Raw genomic sequence first — 21,231 nt, 5'->3', positions numbered from 1 at the left:
AAAAAATACTAACATCCAAACTCCTACTGAAATGTCTATACCATAAGTCAATGACACTCACTTTTCTCCTTACTTTCTAGGTCCTACTACTAAGCAGTAATTTCTGCTGATTCTTCACTCTTAAACTTTATTATATGTTGTCCCCAAATCTCCAAAAGTCACAACTGCATTGGAATTTTAATATTTCTTTTCTGATCTAATGTCTGAGAAGAACAAGAGTTCCAAAGCAGAACAACTTACACAGCAGAGAGCATGATCAGGTCTCCTTTGAGAAGCCCTATTCAAGACTCCAGAATGCATAGCTGATGGGATACTCAAATATACTACTGATAAATACTTTGTGCAAGAGGTTTGTAAAATGACAAATCAACACAGAGGATAGTGCTTACACAAAATATATATGTAAGCTGTACACTTAAAACAAAGCTCAAACATACATCAGAAGACAACAGTGACTCAATTTAGCTAATTTATTATCCTTACAGTTTTTGCTTCTAAATTTATAACAAAATTATTATGGAATAACTCTTTTTGTCTGTCTGAATACCAGAATATATTCAGCATCAGGATGTGCCTCTAGTGGGTTAGAATTAAAATTACACCAAAAGATTAATTTTCTCTGTGACATTTTTAGTAGAATGAACGGAAGGTAATTCCCTATTAGGGAAGGAACTATTGCTTTTCCCTGAGACAATCTCGAAGTTCAGAGGTAGTTTTTTTAGTCTTGATATCACAGGAGCAGGTCATTATACTGCAGTTCAGTCAAAACTGTCTCTCTCCCTTGCTCTAGAGAGAGAGAGCTTTAGGCAATCCTATCCATACCCCAGACTACCTCCTTAAAAATGTTTCCCCATCTGTTATGAAACTTTTCTGAGACTGCTCTATCCAGTTCTGCCTTCTATACATCACAATGCAAAAAAAGAATTTTTTCAATTTTAGTCACATATACAGCAAGACCTCTGCATGTCCCATATACTTTTGATACTATTTTATTAAAAATAAGAAGTGAAATAGTCAAACCTGAGATACCATCTCCTCAAGAGAATTTGATGTACCACATTCAGCTGAATAATGTAAATGCAGATGATATTTTAATTAGGCAGCTTTTGTTGATGTTACTAACAAATCCATAGGTCCAGTAGATCAGGAAAGGGCATGATACTTTACCTTGAATTCATTTTCCTTGTCCTTGGTCCCTTTGTGAAATGGTCTGTCATATCGGAATCGCCAGATGTGATTTACTTTGTAAAAGCTCTTGATATTATCAGGAATGCCGTCTCTCTGCAAAACTTCCTGGTTTTCTGGAATTGGTGTCACTGCATAAATCTGCAAATCTATATGTAAAGAGTTAAGGCTATCCCACTTTATTCAAATTAGCAAAGCATATTGATTCCTGAAGCATTACAGAAGAAAAAATCTTTAAAAAGTGTGTCTCATGAAACGCTTTTATGCTATTAATGGTTTGGGAAAGGAACCAGAGATATTTTTTGATTGTTTGAAATTTCTTTGTACTGTTTTGTTGAAAATTTTGTCTTTATTTTTGAAATAGAGCTACTTACATGAAATAGTACATAAAGTAAAGGGATTTAATTAAATATATTCTTACATAATATGTCATGCCATGCTAACATAATGTTGTATTGTAAAAAGTCAAATTACTGTACCTTGAACCGCTACACCATTATCACAGTTATAGATCTATAGGTATTTTTAGCTACAGAAATAATGCCAATAACATGTCAAGGGATTCTTAAAGAGAACCAAAATTACACAAGGAACTTCTAAACATAATTGAGTGAACTGGGACAAAATGCAGGGAAATTCTCACCTACCATTTATTTCAGTGGAGGCACCATGTGACTGAAATTGGTATAGGTGTACCTACGTTTTTTAAAAGCATAGAAAATATAAGTGCAGAGTATGGCTTTGTGATTATGTGGATACACTGTGCTTCTGCCTGAAAGATGGTCTCATCTGGCTGATTAGCATGTTGCATAGCAATGGCATGTGGGAACTCATTCAACATTCGCTGCTGGAAGGCCTCCAGCCTTTCATAGTCATGTCCTCGGCAAACAAATTCCTTATTCTGAGCGGAATAAGAAAACAAAAAGCAAGAGCAAGTTGCATGAAAATAAGTAGGATCCAAACACACTCTCTTAAATATAGATTTTCCAGGCAACTTTTGCATCATTTAAAGAAGGGAAAAAATAAGAAACAAAAGGCAAGAATAAAAATAAGGAATATGGAAAGAACAGGTTACTTAGAAGAAGGACATTTTATCATGAGTTATGTTTTATTCAAAAGTCTGGAAAAATGTAATAATTACACTTCAAAGTTTGATAAAAATCTGAAGGGAGAAATTTTTCTTAGTGGATCAAAGTATGCAATTAACATGATATATCAGACTGTATAAAATATGTAACAGAAATATCACCCAACAAACAGATAAGACATGGAAATGGGTTTGAAGTCAATTCCATGGGGAACTAAGAGACTTTGTTCTGATATACAATTCTGAAGAAAAACATTCACAAGAAAATTATAAAGGCATTCAATTTGCCTTATCCTGTAAATGTTGATCAATTATCAACCTGGAAAATTAAAATGATCCAGTTTTTACAACACAAAGTAAAAGAATGCTCCTGGCATTGAATTCTGAGAATTGAAACTTTCAGGGGAATTGCTACAAAAAAAAACCCTGTAACTGTATTATTGTTCAACTACAAATTAAAATTCGGAAGCTTTATTATGAAGTTTAGTCTTTATTTCTTCTACAGCAAACACAGCCAGATTTAAAACCTGCTTTGCCATAAAAAAAAATTAAATCAAAGGTATTAAGTCTGTCCTTGTTGGTGTTGCAAGCATAAATACATGCTGTGTATGTTTAACTTGAAAAATTCATAAGAAGATGCATAAGCAGTGAAAGACCTGAGGTTTCAAAGTACTGCACTCTTGTGCAACTCTTTCCATTACTTTTACTCCATCAGTTAAACTCTTTCTAATTAATATTTTCAAATTGGTTTATACATAAGTTATCTTCAGATTAATATTAGGTAATATCAAGAACTATCTTCCCATCAGACTCTTTTTGAGCATTACTTGTAAAAGGGAGTTTCATGCTATATTTACCAGTTTGAAATACTCATTTTCCCCACTACTAAAGCAAAGACAAATCAGGCTTTTTAGGTCTCCACCACATAGGAGGTTCCTTCATCACTTATTTTAATTACCACAGGAAGAGGAACTTGGGTTATGATTGCAGCTGCTCCATGAATAAGATGGAATTCTGTCCTCTTCCCAAGGTAACAGTCAATGCAGCTAAACTACTGCAGACTGTGGAACAGGGACACAGTGTAAACACCACCAACATTTTCAGTAACTTCAGAATTCCAAATTAATGATCAAGAGTAATAACCTTATTATTTGTCAGTTTTAGTACATTAATAATCATTGAAATTCAGCATGTGGAATTTCTAAGTTATTAAAAAAAAGGAACTTGGGTATTGGAGGCTCCAATATAGAGAACGGGACGTGCCCTGGCTTGTCTGGACCCTGCTGCTGGACCAAATGGCTGCAACTGTGGTGTTTCACCCTAGCAACACCTTTGGCTAGCTGGATGTCGCAGCTGGGCGCATGGAGACAAGCCCAGACATGCTGGAACTCAGGTGGGGGTGGGATGGAGCTTCCTCTCACAGTCCGCTCCTCAGGTTTCCCGCTGTCAGAGAATCCTTTAAGGCTGTGGTGAAGGAAAGGAATCGGTTCTGATGGAGGGTTTAATCCAGAGCTTTTATTCTAGCCTGCAGGCCTCCGATTGTAGCAACAGCTCCAAGCAGTACTCGGAATTCAGTCACTGCTCCATCAGAACTCTCCAGACCGCGTGGTTCCCCTCTCTTTTACCTGGGGGAGGGGAAGGGATCGGGAGCCCACCAACCAGGTATGGGAGAGGAGGTCTCAGGGGACAAAGGACACCTGGATGGCCCAATGCCGCCCCCCCCCCCCCCCCCCCGGGGGTGGAGGGCATCCTTTGAATCTGCCAATCACCCGATGCACTTCTGGAATGCCAGGAGTGACAGACGTGCTCAGCAGGGGTCAGGGTGGGGAAAGGAGGAGTGATTGACACACCTGGGAAGACAACTTCAGGGGAGAAAACCAGGATTCAGGGGCAAACCATGAAAGCACACCACAACACTTGGGAATGTAATTGCTTAAATGCTAAATTGCTAATTATCCCACCACCAATGGATACTACTTCTGACAGCCTTTCCTTGAGTACCCACCAGCAGGAACAGAACAGGAGAAAGGGAACAAACTACCATGAACCATTGGTCTGTGGAACAATGTAGGTGCATGGCTTCCAATATAAACATGAATACTGTGTTTCTGTGGGACTCTAGAAGCCTAGAATTTGTCTTTTCATTAGTCAGGACATTTTCTTAACCATGAAACACGAAGGGAATTAATTTCTCACAGGATAAGAACTTGCATATGGTATGAAGAAATTTTAACACAGTGAAAGTGATTATGAATGACAGCATTACTCCATTCTGTTTATTTTCATTTCACTTACCCTCAAGAAGAATGGGAACTTTTTCCCATAGAAACCAACTCTGAAAAATTCTGGCTCTAAGCGTTGTTGATCCATAATTTTGTCATACAGAGATGCTTCCATCATCTGCGTGAGATTGAGAAGAAATGCAATTAGTCTTTTTTGAAAATGTATTTTTACCATAAGCTATCACAAAAGGGAGAGTCTTCCACCTCTAGGGTAATGGAATTGCAATATAACTCTGAGCAACAGCTAGGACATGCAGAAGTTTCTGAATGCATCAGATTAAGTAATTATACCTCTTAGGGATCTGAAAGTTTCCAAGAATAAATCCTTTAAAATATGAAGTACTGATACTAAAGTGGTAAAATAGAAAGACAGTTTGAAACATATAACCCAGTAATCTGCTAATCACCCAAACACATGGCAGTAATGTGGTCAGTTAAATCAGCAAAGTCTAATTTCCATATTCAAGGCAGTTTTGTCCAAATCACACCAGATTCCAATGATTTAAGCATCAAATGTCCTTTAAAATGTCCCAATAGCAATTAGCATAATTTTTGGTCAATACATCTGGTTTTTATTTCACTTATAGCACTGACACAAGAGGATCTTAATACCAAAGTCCACCTTTTCTGATGATATTTTCAGCAAAGTTTTTAATACTGTGGAAAAAGCCAAACACAGTCTTAGACCTATTTTAGGTAACACAGACAGCTATTTAGTATGTATATTATATCAATAGCTGCCTAATTATACCACTATGAGAAATCCCCACACCTCCGTTTTTGGATTAACATTGGTGGCACAGATACAGCAAAAGAATATTTCAAACACAAAACACATTCAGTACAATTAATTAAACATGCATAAACAAATAATTTTATTAACATGTTGATAGTCAGTTTGATTTTGCTTATACGATTCTGCCATTGACATATCAAAATCTATATGGAATAAGCAGATAACAGAGTCCTGCCACATAGCTATGTGTTGAGAATTTTACATAATGTTGTTAAGCAGCTCTGGATTAAAGGGACTCCACTCAGTCCCAGCAGCAAGCATCCTACATGTACAGGAAATTTAAAAGGGGAGATGTAATACAAAATTGAATCTATCAGAAGAAGGTAAGAAAAGAAGACTCAATAATTTTTTAAATACACTATTTGAATTAATGAGAAACAATGTTTAGAGTTCTAAAATGAAAGAAACAACAAGAAGACTGTACCAAGAAAGATTCATTTTTACTATGTAATATTAAACAGACCATATTTTTAAGCAGTAATTAAAAAAAAAAAGTAAAGGTGTGCATAGCCTGTGGCTTTGCTTGCAATTACAACTGCAAAAACATGCTGCTGCCCCTAGTGAAGGACAGCACACAGCACATTCCCTGGATAAACTGTAGGAAACTAATGAAGTGAATTTGTATTATTAATTTTCTGCATAAGCTTTTACAAAAAAAGGATGCTGTACAGGTACAAATATTGTAAGAACATTAATTTTATAATAAAATAAAGCAACCTGGTCTAGTGGAAGGTGTCTAGCAGGGGGGCTGGAACTAGATCACCTGTAAGTCTTCCAACCCAAACTGTTCTATGTAGATAGGATTTTCTCATTTTTCTTCAAAAAGCTCACACTCCTTTTCTATAATCCTTATTGTAGAAAAAAACCCTCAGGGTAAAAATAAGAGTGCAAACCAAATCTAAGGACCATTCTGTGGTAAATTTATTTCCTCAGTAATATTTTATAACCTAAATTAAAAAGCTTTTGGATTCTTGATTGATGAAAAGTATTCAAGTACATTACCCTCATCTTGCTGAGGTTTCTGTAGTCATAGTAGCTCTCATATTGTTCTGCAATTTTCCTGCATAAGATAATGCCATTTTCCCAACACTGCAGGAAAATAAAGAGTGTTCAGTAATTCAAAGCAACTGTTTGACAATTTGTGATTTATTAGTGGTCTGTTCTATCTATACTAAGTCTTGTTACTGAAAACATCTGAATAAACTGTCCACTAAACATGCTGATAGCTTCTGAGTAATACCGATGAATTCTTTGAAGAATTAAAAATATATTTAGAGACTTATTTAATAAATTATTCTTTTTGCACTATGCACAAAATGTAAGTCATTGCAAGAGTGATGGACAACTCTTTTGATGCTACATGAGATGGATTCAATACAGTATGATTTTTACATTTTAAAATTGTACTTTTAATACATCTTCCTTAATTTTTTTAGGTTGTACAAGTACTTCATTGCACCATGTAAGTTAAACTATATAATATAATTACAGAATTGTTAGAAAAATATGATGATCAACATCCAGTTGATTACATTTATTAGGCTTACTGGATTTATTAGGCTTACATCGATTTTACACTAGCTACACAAAATTGTAATGTATTGCTTGTTTGTCAATAGTATGAATCAGAGCACTGTGTGTACATAAAATTTTAGACTACAGGATAACTACACTTGCTTAATTCAGAATAGGCATTTGCAGTAATGACAATGAGCTGTGATCCCCCAAACAAATTCATTTTTAGTTTTTAAGACATACAACATGGTATTGTAAGGTGTAAACATAACTTTTACAATCCTCATTTGTTCACTAAGTGAATTTCATTAGCTTTATAAGGCTCATTTTCACCGCCTTTAAAATGGGGAAAAATGATACCACCTTTTATAAAGTGCTTTAACAGTTACAAAGGCAACTGCTACACAAGTAAAAATTATTCTCATATGTAAGTGGGGGATTTTTAGGATACAACCACAGGATTAGAAGAAACGTACTAGAAGAAACATACTGCATCACTAAGTAACTGCTTCATCAAGCAAGGACAAACACTTCCCCTCAATACAAGAACAGAGCGCAACCCTGGAACTAATACCCTAAAATGAATAAATTACCCTTCCCAGATCCACTCAGTAAAACAGGACTATTTTACCTTTCCCCTGTCAAAGTTTTGGATGATGGTCAGATGGAGACACTCCTTACGCTGCCACTCTGTTTGCATGGGGTAGTTGAGAAATTCCCTGAGTGGCCGATCAGACCACTCCAGCAGCTCGTCGTAGAGCAGGAGTGTGTAGGCAGCTTCTGCAAGACAAATTACAGCGTGGCACTTATCAACACCAAACACATAAAATAGACAAAGTACACAGAGATGTGAGTGCTTTTCTTGAGAGGCACCTTTCTAATGGTTAATTGATTTATTTTGAGTATTAGGCAGATGGTAGTGGTGGTTTGGGACAGAGTAACTATTACAGCTATAACAAAAATAGCTTAAAATTTTCACACAATATTTAAAGTGGAGTCACTGGGACACTTCTCCTGGAGTCTGAAAATACAAAGGAGACAGAAATTAAGTAACCATTTCCTGCTTAGCCCCAGTCTTCCATACTGCTAAGGAGAAACTCTCAATGACTTTGCTGTCTGAAAAAAGGAACAAGGACTGGGGGATGAAGAGCTGCAGTAGTGAAAGAGGAAAGATGACAAGATTGTGGACACAGTCCAAAAGAGATCAGGGCTGGGAGGAAAACAGGGAGGCAGATATGTGCTTAATAGAATCCACTCCGTCCACAGAGAAATAAATCCCCGATAGCTGAGCCTTACCAGCTGACCATAACAAGCAATTTAGAAATGCATTGTTTTTCTTTTTTTAATTTTTAAAATTTTATTTAATTTTTGGTTTGGCAGGAATCAAACTGGTTGTTGGTTTCTACTCAGAGAGCTGTGCAGTAATATTTACATTAATAAGTAGACATTATCTGGGAATATAATTTTTTTTTTTTTACTTTGATTTCAGGAATTCCTCAGAAACAGTACACTAAAATAATATTAAATTAATATTTTTATTGGAAAGCCAGACTTTGGTAAATTAAAAAACACCAGAATTACTACTGGCTACAACAATTCAATTTGGCTAACTGAGCATATGTATTATTGATTTCCAAGTTTAGTATTCACAGCTTATGTTGCCACTCACAGGACCACTCTGCATGAGTGAATCAGCACAAAGATGGGCCATGTTCTGGAGATGTACTGCAGTGGAGAAAGAAGTTCCCTGCTGGACTTATTTTATTGCAGATTTTATAGGTTGTACATAAGGCAAAAAAATAACAATAAAGTACTAAAGTACTTTTTGTGCTAAGCTAAGTTTACCCCGGACAACCATATCCTACTTCTGCCTCTGCCATATGAGTTCCCGTAAAACAGGTGACTTAAGCCAAATTTTACAGTATTTTTTCTAGCAGTAGTGTTCCTCTACATATCCAACTAAGAACCTGTGGATGAAAAAACATCACTGCAGCAGATATTTGTGTGGGAGAGTGCCTTGAACCCCAGTGTTGTAAAATGCTAAGCGTGGTGCAAACTGGTGCTGTGCTGTGATACACCCATGCAAGGAAAACCAGCTCGAGTTGTACAGACAACCTTAATTCTGGTATCACACTCAGCAGCTCTCCGGCTGCTTGACTGGTAACTACCTTTGTCGTAGTTTCAAGCTACATTTTTGTACTCAAGACATGAAGCACATCTATATGACAATTTTAAAAATCCATGAAGCTCATAATAAATTATTCAAAATCATAAGGAAGCAAGAGATAGCAGAACATAAGTAGTTGATCAGGATAGCTCACCATGACCTTTCCTTTCCAAACCTGGCATCTAAATCCTTAACAAAATTTTGTCTGCCATGACAATGTAGTTTTCTTAAATTATAATAAAGTTATAAAGAAGGTTTCTAAAATAAGAATGACCATACTGGATTACAAGTCTGAAGGGTTCCTCCACCCAGCATCCTAGGGCTGGCAGTGGCAAACACAACAAATAAAATACTGGTACCTCAGGGAGAGATCTGTAACTACTGACTTGCATCAAAACACTAAGGAGAGATAAACAGGTTGACTTATGATGTGGAAAATTCAATTTATACAGGAAATATTCAAAACACTAGATATTTCTAAGGTGGATAAGTAAAAAGTCTCATTGACTGAGGGGACTGAGGGGACACAAGGAATCAATGCATTTATGTGATTCGGCCTCAAGAGAGGTATATTTATAGCTGTGACTGAGTGCTGTGTAAAGAAAGATTTGAAGTAATGTTTTGTATAAAGATGACTTTTTTTTTTTTAACAGAGAATTTTTAGAAGCAGTCCAGTAAATCATACTATGGAAATAAGAGAACAACCATTTCATCCCTAGGATGAAATGATGCCATTAGAAAACTAATGCTGCAACATGTAGGAATGCTGCTGAAGTATCAAACTTATTTTCCTAATCCCAAATTCTCTAGACCAACTGATTTACAAAAGTCTGTATTACCTCTGATAAGGCAAGGCAATGGACTACACAAGTCTGTTTTCTAATTATGGGTGTGAGACAAGTCTTATTAAGGCTCTTACAGCAGAAAATTAAAAATAATAATTAAAAAAAAAAAGGAAGCAGTGAAATCTACCACAGTAAAGAACACAAAAATCACACAGATTGATAATATACACATAGGAAATACAACAAAGCCCTGGAAATAATTTTTGAGTAAAATACTGTTTAAAATCAGAATGGATGGCAAAACAATTAAAAATTAAACAATTAGGTTAATATCACAGTTGAAGATAAACTGGACACGTACTAGTACCCAGTGCATAAAGGGAACTCAACACTGCTCAAAGAGTTACTAAGGTTTTCTATGCAAAATAATAGCTTGATACAAAAGCCAGCTGTGGCAAAGAGACTTCTTGATAATCAAAATTCTCTTGTGACTCACTATTGCCAGGTCACATGAGGAAACGAAAATCTCTCCTTAACATATCCTGCTATCTAGTCCACATTTAAATCCATGAACTGCAAAGGAAGTGTGGAAATTCCAAGTGAGCAATCTTTCTCATGGATAGCAGAAAAGCATAGGGGAAGTTGCTGCGACACCAGGCACCTGTAAGCTGTTTACTAGAGACCCCTAGCCAACTAACCTGCTTTTAAGAAGAATCAAAATCTAGAAATTTTGAACATATGCAATTGCAAACACTGGGGAAAAGATGGAGGTATTATAAGATCAGTAAAATATTCTGGCAAAAGACAGTGTGATTTAAAAGGATACTGATTTCATCTTCTCCAGCACTTACTGATGGCATGTAGCTCCCCCAATGAAGTGTGTGTTCAGCTGTATAAACAACAGTCATGCACAATATCATCTTATTTCTTCATGTAAAAGACAACAACCATCCTTGGCACAAAATTAGAGAAATATTGGACAATAGTACTGCAAATGTGGTATGTGAAGATTTAGAAAGACATCATGAAATTGCAATACTTGTCACAGGTTTTAGGGTCTCTACCTCATCATGAATAAGTGATATGGGTCTTCTTTCTTTTATTCCTTTTTTTAACCCAAAAATGAGGTTCTGAAACACAGCTGTGTGGAGACACTTCACCAAACAGATAGCCAGGAGCATTAAAAAAAAAAAAACGTATAGGCTCAGATACCACTAAATGAACTCATAAAAACTTCCTCCAAACTTTACTCCTTCTGGGTGAAAAATGACCGTATCACACATTTATTGCTAATGGATATCAAATGAAGTCATTTATGTTCACCATGGCTCAGCAAATAATAGTGCTGTGGGGCTGAAAAAAGCAGTATTTTGAGATATCAATTAGGCAGGAAACTCAGCTGTTGCCTGGGTTGGTATGTTCTGCACTGAGGATACAGCTTACAGGGTTGCAAAAGACTGCAAACCACAGACCAGTCTTAAATATCTTTTTCTAGTTTGTATTCTTTTACCTGTGAAGTTTTGTGCTTTCAGATGTAGGTCATAGAGCTTATGAATATAGCGAATATACATCTCTTCCTTGTTCAGTTCAGTCTTGTAAAAATTCTGAAATAAAATTGAATTTTGTAATAAAACACAGTAGTTAATAGATTTATTATAATGGTTACAAATAAAAGACTTCAAACATAATATTCTAGAAATACATGCAGAGATTTGATTTCTGAACATATAACTGCTATTTGTTGTAACATGGATAAAATATGGACTGCAATACCACAATTCTTAATTCAAAACATTCTTTATCTATTTGCAAGCACTAAAGCAAAGTATGAAAAAGTTACAGGAAGAGGACCACAAGCCTATAGCACTGTTCACAAGTACTGCCACGTTCACAATGGACATGCAGCTTAAGTCCTCCTGCTAGACATATTCCATATTCAGGATAATCTGCTTTGGTTAATAAAAATTTATAGGCTAGAAAAGTCTAAGCACTGGTTCTCATTAGCAATTAACAATTTCTGTTCTATTATTAAATCGTTATTTTGAACTCTAGGCATTTTTTCCCCTAATGTACAGTATTTATATTCTGTGCCACTGTTTTCTAAATCGAGTTATTATCAAGGAAAAAGGTGGGAGGAATACTATGAAAACATAAAAAAGAAAAACTTTATAGAGAAAATATTTTTTGAACTGATTTGAGAAAATTTAGCATTCGTTGTCTCTCTGTTGTGCAAGACTATTAAAAATTTCTTTGAAAATTATTAGGATATGAAATCCATCTTAGCCTGCATGAGTCATTGAAAATCCCATTAAAAAGTAATATGGTGTTTTGGGATTTTAAAATATTTTAATTTTTTTTTTTTTGTACAAATCTTGGATGCTTTGCTAATAATAGATTAAAAACTCCTTAGGGATGAAAATAATCCAGGTGCTTTACAGAATTCAGATCATGCCAGATATTTTGACAGCAAGCCAGCTGCTCTATGACTTCATAGTAAATATCATCCCTATTTAGAGCACTATTTTCCTACTGAAGAAATCCTTTGTTCTCTTATGTATAACTGCTATTTCGAAGAGACACCAAATCATTTCACTGACGTCAAAAATGCAGAATTACAAGTCAGCTTATTTTGTTTTTTCCCCTCTCTGGCTAAAAATACAACTTTTCAAAAGATTCACCATGAAAATGGACACTTTCCAAGGTTAACAGAAGTCAAACTTGTCAGTAGAAACTGGCCTAGAATCAAAATCTTGTAAACAAAAATGGCATCTTTTTCATACTCTGGTTTAGCACTGTGGGTTTGTGTTAATAATGATAGCATGACAACAGGAGGTCTTAAGCAGCACTTCTGTCTCTTCTACTGAGGAGAGAATAGTCAGCCTGCAGTATTCACAAGATATCCCATATTATGTGCTATAAGAACCAACTTGCATCAGTTTTTGGAAGGAAAGAAACAAGAGATATGTAGGTTTTGTTGGGTTTGGGAGAGGAGGAAAGGCATGTTTGTTTCTACAGACTCAAGAGACTAATTAAACTTAGAAAGTACTTTGGTGAAGTTTATCCAGAAGGAAGAGACTTAAAACTGAATAATGCCGTTTTGGAGACCTTTCAGAACCAAGCTATGAAATGGCACGGAAGACTATCTCCCTACTGTATCATTCTCAGCCCGTAAAAAATAATCAGTGATACTAAGTGTAGTGTTACTCTGTCAAATTTCACTCAAATTGCAACAAGAAGTAAAGTATGTCCTATTCAAATGTGTATTTACTCAACTGAAATCAAAAAGGGAAAGAGAAAGTATTATACAAACCAAAAGGCTAACAGTGCAGCCAATCTTTTTGCCATCCACTTCTCCCATTTTCATGCAGTCCCTAAAGCAGAAAGTAATCACAGTCAAAAGGAATTATGTTTATCCTCTTACAGTGAAGCACACCTCAGAAAACAGACATATTTCCCTTGGCAAGCTGACTGAAAGGATTGCATTTAGCTGAACAGCTGACTCAAGTAGCTAAGAGATTTCATGCCTCCTTTTGTAGTACGTTGAATACCTCAGTTGTCAAGAAAGTAAATATTTTCTTTCTGGCTCTGTCATTACTATGTGACCTTTTTTTATCTCACCAGGAAAAAAAGTAGTCAGTATAAACATGCTGAAATAAAAGAATAACAGGCAGACATCATCACATAATCACTGAAAGAAATTTAACATAACTTTAAAACATTCTTGCATACATGAGCTAAAAAATTGCCCCAAATACTCTCATAACTAACAGCACACCACTGTTTTGGAAGACTGTGAGTCCTAGAGGTTGTAATCCAGCCGATCCCTGAAGAGAAATAGCAGTGCCACACTTCTAGAAATTAAGAGTTCAGTCTCTTTGGTGATGAAATACCTTTCTTTTCAAACTATCGGTGATGACAGCAAGTGCAGTACTAGGTCTCACCATGTGTCCCTACAGAGTCAGGGAGCAAAGCTCACAATTAAGCTCTGGACAGTGCTACAGTTGGTGGCAATAAGGAGGACTAAGCTGAAATGTGAAGCCTCTACACAGGCTCACAAGTGACTGGGAAAATTGCTTTTAGTCTCACACTCCTGAAAGAGAGTACGTGCCTCTCATTTCTCTCTCCTTTGATCACATGGTATAGTCAGATGTGAGGTGTTCATCCAGAGATCATGTCTTTGTATACACACTTACTGTCCCAGATGACACTACAACTAAGCGTGATTGACACAGTAATAAGAATTTTACATGTTGTGTAAAACAACTGTCAGGTGATTAGCACAGAGCTCTGTGTCTTCAGACAGACTTGAGTCACCAACCTACTGCCAAAAGTTACTACATTCCTTGTCAGCAAACTCAAGAACAACACTGGATTTTTTTACCATGGGGAGTCCACTTGGTTCTTTTCAACAGGCATTTTCCTGTTGACTAAGCAGCTGCTGTCAGGGATCCTGAGCACTTACAGCTGCTGTATCCATGTATCCATGTGCAGTCACCACTTGAGCAAGATAACTGCACTTGTTTCCTAATATTTCAAAGGTGACAACCCTACCTCTTAATCGTGATAACCACTCACCTGTAGTCCAGGAGCCTCTCCATGAGGCGAGTCACAGTGGCAATTAATGAAACACCACTTTCCCTCCATGTTTCCCGCTCAATTTTCTTCAGAAGACTTAAAAAAAAAACAAGCCAGAAAAATGTCACTGTTTATTTTTAACTGTTACTATGACAACCTCTCTGCTTTTACCAGTACCTTAATACCTTAGCAACATCTTTGATAGTTAGATTTTCTTTTACAAACACCCTCCCAAGAAGTACAATTTGCAAACAATGTCTTACCTAGGATAAGGACCAAAAAGTGGAATTCTAGTCCAGGAAGCATTGACAAAACAAATGATTTTTATATTAGCTGCATCAGGTTAAAAATATGTCAAATACCTAATTTTCAGAACATGTTAATATCCCAAAGACTTAACACAACTCTTCCATAAAATTTATATATTCATTTCATGCTGATACGTCAGAAAAGGAGGAATATAAAGGTGTTCCTAGAAAAGAATATTCATCTGCTCAATATACCTTCTCAATTTTTAAAAAATATTTTTCTTTTTCTCCTCTCTTCTCTAATATTTCAGAAAGTATGACATTTAAGAATAGAGGAGGGGTTTTAATAAGCTGATTGCCCCTCTTCACTTAATATTTCTTTCTGAGAACATACTATCATGCACATGTACAATTCCATTAGCTTAAAGTGTCATAAGATTATTTTATTTAAAACTGTTGTGCCAATGTAAATGCATATTACGCACTGAAGTAGAAAGATTTCAAAATGCTAATGTAAGTGGAGCTGTCAGTAAAACTGTTCAATATAATTTTCTTTATTATTATTATTCTTTATATAATTCTGCTGCAGGCTTCTGTTTTTCATTGCTTAAGTTTATCAAATATTTATCACTTAGGCATGAATTTCCACATTTTCTCTATAAGAGTGAGCAAGGAAATATTCATCTACAGCGCTGTGTCACTTTTATACTTTGGTACAGAAGCTCAGGTGGATGACATGTCCATGGAGATATTTCAGCAGTCTCCCTAAAAATGTACTCAGTTATGGTTTATTTAGAAAGCTCTGAAAATTCCCACATTCATATCCTTTGAGCTTTTAGAGCATCTCTGAACCTTCTGTCTGTCAGCTCCACTGACCTTCATCTATTTTGAGTATGCTCAGTCCCTAAAATCTCCTACATCCAAATCTCAAACCTGCAAGAGTGCTCAGGAGCTCCTACATGCCAACTGCACTAGCTATACACTCCAGCTCTACTCCTTACAGGATCAGGGATGTCACAGATGCAATTCTCCAAGCAAATTTGACCTAAATGAAGCTGTGCTCTGCTGGAACTGAGGAGCAAATACTGATCTTCATCTTGCACCCTAATATGAATGTTAAACTCACTTCTCTTAAGGAGGCAGTCGGATGTCTTTCCCTCACAATCAGAGGCTGACTATCTTTCATTGCTAGCAGGCAGATGATAAGACCATCCTTAACCAGAAAATGCTGAAGCACTAAGCTGGTACCTCTGTTTTCCATACAGAATACCTTAATTAATTTTTGAAGCCCTTATGTTCCTTCTAATAGAAGTTTTTGTGTCTAGTAAGAAATAAGAGTAGAGCCTGTCACATTATTGAACCTTGATTACTTCAGGGATTTTTAATTTCTACTTTGTTTCAACCCTATGTTAAAAATTAATATTTCAACTTAGATTCAACAAAATAATTACTGATAGCTCCTCTAGAAAAACAATAAAAGTATGACTTCTCTTTCAAAACAGATTATTCTTATCTGTATTTGACTTACACATTTTCTTTAAAATTGCATTGGCATGTTCATTATAAACACACAATTTCTAATAATGAGTTGAGTTGATACACTCAAAGCACTTATACAAACTGACATCAGCGTGGTAGGTTGAAAAAATTTCAGACTTGCCTTCTGATCCATGCCTCCCTCTCCCCTCCTCACATTTCCAACACAATGCACAGAACAAACACTCAGAATGAAAAAGCTACTCAAATTTATTCTGGCTAAATCTAGGTAGAATTGAATCCCTGTTTTTACAGATCCCAAAGCATAGCCAAGATGCTTGACTATTTGTATAAAGCACTAAGGGGATTAAACAACAAAGGGAAACTATAAAAAGGTTTCTGTCTATCCATGCTAATATAGCCTAACACCTGAACTCACCTGAACAATTATGATTTACTTTGTACTGTTTAGTGGGGGGAAGGGGGATGTATTTAATTACTTTTAATCTTGGGCACCCCAGGAGTAAGAAAATAGTGATCCAGAGGACCAGAGCTCTCCAGAGAATAACAGCAGGCTTAGAACAATGTTCAGGCTAGCTCAATAATGTAGTAAATGGATTTTGTATGTCTAAACCACATCATTATTCAGACTTTTAGCTCACAGGCAGCTAATCCTAGAGATGTTCTAAAACATCTGGATGCCTCTTTTGGAGTTCAAAGACCTCACTATAGCCAGAGGTTCCCTGAACAAGTCATAAAGGCTCTCAAAAGACTCACTCCAGACAGAGTCTAATGGACTGGGCAGTGCTGAATTCAGTCATGCATTTGGAGAAGAAATTAAGATGACTGAAGACAGCAGAGGAAAGGTAGCAGCCATCACATTTTGTATAATAGATTCACGGTTGAAGAAATCACCCAGAAACTGGCAGAACTCAGTTATAAATGCCCGCTCAGCTGAGTGTCAGCTACAATCTCTTCAAAGAGAAGTCTTGTTGCCAGGCCCCCAGCAGAACTCATTAGTCCAGGCTTTGTGCTTCAGTGTGGCCACCTAACTTCCAAATCTGAAATGCCTTGTCTTAGGCCAAACTGAAATACAGCTACAGAAGTAATAAACTGGCAGCATCCATCTGATTTAGAAGACCTACCTGAGTATATACCCTGGCTTCTGAGGATTTTATTTTAACCACCAACTGTTCAATAAAGTAAAATAATTCTTTCCCCTGTGCTAATTAATTCAGGAATTCAATTGCAGTATTACAGTGAAAATGTAGACCAGAACAGCTTTCAGTCCATAATTACAATGGATAGCAATTGCAACATCTAGTTTCTCATGGTAACAAAATGTTCACTACTTCATGCTTTGCAGCCCCTTCAAATGACATCAGGAGGTAATCAGTGAATGGTCACATTCAAGTCCCTAGAAAGACATTGATTCAAAACAAACAGCAGTCACTTTCTCCCTACTTTCTCTGTCTTTTTATTTGATATAGATAATTCCATTGTAGGCAACAAATTGTAAGCACATAATGTCTTTGCTATCTCCAGAGATGCTGATAACTTATCCTTGAAAATAGATGTTCAAAGGAAAGATGCAGTGATTGTCTCTGGGAAAAAAAATCAAGAAAATGTTGAAGTGGGAGTTAAGAGATTTAAATTAATTTTCCAATTCAGACAAAATAAACAGCATGACAAAACCTGGAAGTCTCCCACCCACTTCAGTTCCCAGGCTGTATTAAAAGCAGGTGTGTGCATCCCCTTGGTTCCCAGTGATACCTATCAAGAGTAAGCACACCTAATCTTCAGAAAAATGAGATAATATTGAAGCATTTTCTTTCAATAAAGACTAAAAAACCACTGCTTGCTGCAAAACTGTATTACTATTTCAGTTTTTGGGTACCTGCCACTACATCTCTGTCACTTCAGCCTAAACAAGTCTGTTTTCTTGCACTATGTAAAGGTATCCTAATATTGCTTAGTTTAAATTACCCATGGAAGAAATAAGGAAACCCCAAAATCTCAGGCTAACCAACCCTGTCTCTTGCAGTCAAGTCCCCAAATTGTCCATCTGATTTTCATCATTTTTCTTCACATACTCTAGAACAATATGTCATCCTCCATTCCAGATTAGTATCTTCTACACGCTCTCCTCCTGAGAGGTGGTAATGCATAAAGATAATCAAAGTAAAAAAAAAAAACTTAACATAAATACTACCTTTTTTATTAGCTGGGAGTGAACTTGAGCACTTATTCTGAAATTTCCCAGAGTTTCGATTTAATTTCTGTTATACCATGACAGAAACCACAAGTATACTGATGCTGTGAGACATTTTGCAATTTAAATTATTTAAATTACCATGAGTGTGTTTTCAGCATTTAGGTTGATAAAAGGCTCTCAGCATTTTTCACTGTATCAGGTTTTACATTCCCCAGTTGAAATCTAACTCAAAACCATAAAAAATTAGGAACTGTATTTGATACCAGTATGTTTCTTCTAGAACTTTAAGTTATTTCAGTGATAGACACACTGATGTATTTTACATAGGCTTCATTTTATAACTGGAGCTTTTACTTAAATGACTTAATTTTATGGTTAGAATGCTGTATTACTAAAATATTGAAAACATCTTACCTTTTATTATCTTTACTCAGATTATGAAAATGCCATGAATAATTACAGGAAAGTTCTCCTTTAGCATACTGTACTGCTGTTCACTATTATTCATTCAATTCCATACTATTCTGCCTAATTTTTACCTTTGCTTCTATACATGATAAATATTTAAAGACTCTATTTTTTTTTTACTCAATGCAATTACAGATTAATAAGTGTTTGCTATTTTCAGACACCAAGACTTGACTCTTGTTTTTTAACCAAAGACAAGAGAGCTAAAAATAATACTTAAAGAAGAAAGAATTATTAAGAAACTATATAAACAGGAAAAAAATGCATTTAGTAGAACTGAAGAAAACACAGCAGCTTGGAATCCTGAAGAAGAACTATACATCTCCTACTAAAATAAACACATCAGAAATAAGTTAAATCTTTTACTTTGGTGGAATTGAGCTCTGAGGAACAGAAACAGAGTCCAGTGAGTTATTTTGCACCTGTACTCTGTGACAATAATTTATTTCAGTCAGTGGAATAATTTATGCAAAACTTTAGGGACTTCAGCAATATCATTAGCTTTTCCTGTTAGATTTAAGTGACATGCCATTTATTAAAAAGCACTAAAAGCTTAGCTAGTAATTTACCAAAAAAATTTGAAAGAAATAATCTTATCTGAATAAACACGATTGTTTACATCAAACAAGAAATCAACAAGTGGCATTACTCAGAGGAGTACAAGTTTTTAGCAATAGAAAATCACTTATTAAATGCTTTGTAGAATTGTCATGCCTTCTTTTCAAAATGCTCCATCTGAGCTCTACCTGCACCCTATGCAATTATGAAGCATTTCTTGCTTTTCTGATTTTAAAATTAGTAAGTAGAGAAAAAGAATGTTCTGTGATATAACAGATTTATCCTTTCCCAATTATAGCTGTATGCAAGAAGTACTGCCAGACTTTACAGATGCTATACACCATGAAATATTTTATTCTTCAGATTTTAAGGAAACAAAAAAAGAAGAATAAAAAATTAGTATCACAACTGGTTTAAACATTACTTCTCTAGAAAGACATTAGCATCTGATACAACCAACTGAACTCAAGGAATTATAAAATAAACATATTACTCACATACTGTTGAAGAGCTCTCGGTATGTTTCATCACCTTTACCTTCTGACATCAGGCTGTCCAGTTTGTCAATCAGCTTTGCTTCCACCTGCAACATATAAGTGTGGTGTAAACAGCTTCTTTTTCCTTTAATGAGATCAGAGAAAACGGAGGGGAAGATCTGGTTTTATGTAAGAGACTTTGCTAAATGCATATTTTAGAATTATTGGTCAATCATGTGATAAGTCACCTTATCTCTTTGAGGCTGTTATAAATCCCAGTTTGTAAGGGGCTTTTTTTTTTTTTGGTGGTGGTGTTTTTTGGGTTTTTTTGGTTTTTTTTTTTTTTTTTTTTTTTTTTGAGGGAGGGAGCTAATTTAAATTGAGCAACGTGACTTTAAAACTACAGGCTGAGTAGCATTTGCTGCTGCTAAGGCAGCTATCTATTTATGGAGTCAGAGGAAAAGCACCGAGCCCAAATAAATTGCCTGAATTCTCATTGCAAGGCTGTAAGCATAAGCTATTTTCTTAGACTGAAATAAAAATATAATCTTCTCCTACCTGCACCCCATTCTTTATAATTTAATATAAATAAATGTCTGCACTGTTCAGAATACCTGGGAGCTCAGAGTCTCCCAACACTCTTACCTGCCAGTGTATTTCATTAGGAAGCAAATTTCCTGGACTTACATATTAGCTATCACAGCAACTTGGTGGTTAAGAAAATCTGATGGCTAATGATTCCTCCAATGCATGTTTTTAAGTGCATTGATTATAAGAAAATATAGAGCTGATGCTACACTCTGTATTTATATTTCAAACCCCCTTTTTATTGGCAATATATTAACAATCACAAATCTCAGGGAGAAACCAAGCTGTTGTAATTATTTTATTACAGAATAAATCTATTACAATTTACACTTTTAAAACCAAGCTGAAAAGACAGAGTAGCAGAACAAGTGGATTTTCTTCCTTCTCACTCCTTGCTACCATTTCTGTGGTAATTTTTAACAATAAGCTTATATACTGATAGTGAAAAGCTACCTACTTACATCAACTGCACTACTCTTGTTTTTAATAGTTTGGTTTGTGTTTTAGATGCAGCTCCCACCCTAAGCATTATGATTGCCTGGGAGTAATTAAAATACTTCTACTTTCCTTCATTTTGAAGCAGCAGGAAGGAGGGCACTGAGAATGGTTTGAGGCAGTCTGAAAGAACTGAGTGGGAGCTGAGGGAGCAGATGGCATTCTTGGTCGTTCCTTCCTAGCCCATTAAGAATGTGTTTGAGCAACAAGAATACTTGGATCTTTACTAAAGAACATCTGATCTTTTTCCATAGTAACCAGAAGGGAAGCTGGTTGAATCCTATCTAACCAGCTGTCTGTACCACTGTAAAGCAG

General features: G+C 35.8%; 1 protein-coding gene across 3 annotated transcripts in view; it reads right to left on the bottom strand.

Moving 5' to 3' along the window:
* DOCK4 (dedicator of cytokinesis 4) overlaps positions 1-21,231 on the bottom strand; it is a 221,471-nt gene that overhangs the window by 20,944 nt on the left and 179,296 nt on the right. For 2 of the 3 annotated variants that reach the window (XM_068189961.1, XM_068189963.1), the window contains exons 32-40: positions 19,855-19,940; positions 14,393-14,488; positions 13,128-13,188; positions 11,328-11,421; positions 7,497-7,645; positions 6,353-6,439; positions 4,568-4,672; positions 1,945-2,086; positions 1,168-1,334 (exon numbers count right to left, since the gene is read on the bottom strand). In XM_068189961.1, the coding sequence (XP_068046062.1) occupies positions 1,168-1,334; positions 1,945-2,086; positions 4,568-4,672; positions 6,353-6,439; positions 7,497-7,645; positions 11,328-11,421; positions 13,128-13,188; positions 14,393-14,488; positions 19,855-19,940 (987 nt within the window). Of the gene's footprint in view, positions 1-1,167; positions 1,335-1,944; positions 2,087-4,567; positions 4,673-6,352; positions 6,440-7,496; positions 7,646-11,327; positions 11,422-13,127; positions 13,189-14,392; positions 14,489-14,655; positions 14,683-19,854; positions 19,941-21,231 lie in introns of all 3 variants that reach the window. The other variant, XM_068189962.1, reaches the window with a different exon arrangement.

This window comes from Anomalospiza imberbis, chromosome 5 (genome assembly GCF_031753505.1).
Source record: "Anomalospiza imberbis isolate Cuckoo-Finch-1a 21T00152 chromosome 5, ASM3175350v1, whole genome shotgun sequence".
NCBI classification, from domain to species: domain Eukaryota; kingdom Metazoa; phylum Chordata; class Aves; order Passeriformes; family Viduidae; genus Anomalospiza; species Anomalospiza imberbis.
Note: the sequence above shows the minus strand (reverse complement) of the source record. Positions and strands in the feature narration are given on the sequence as shown.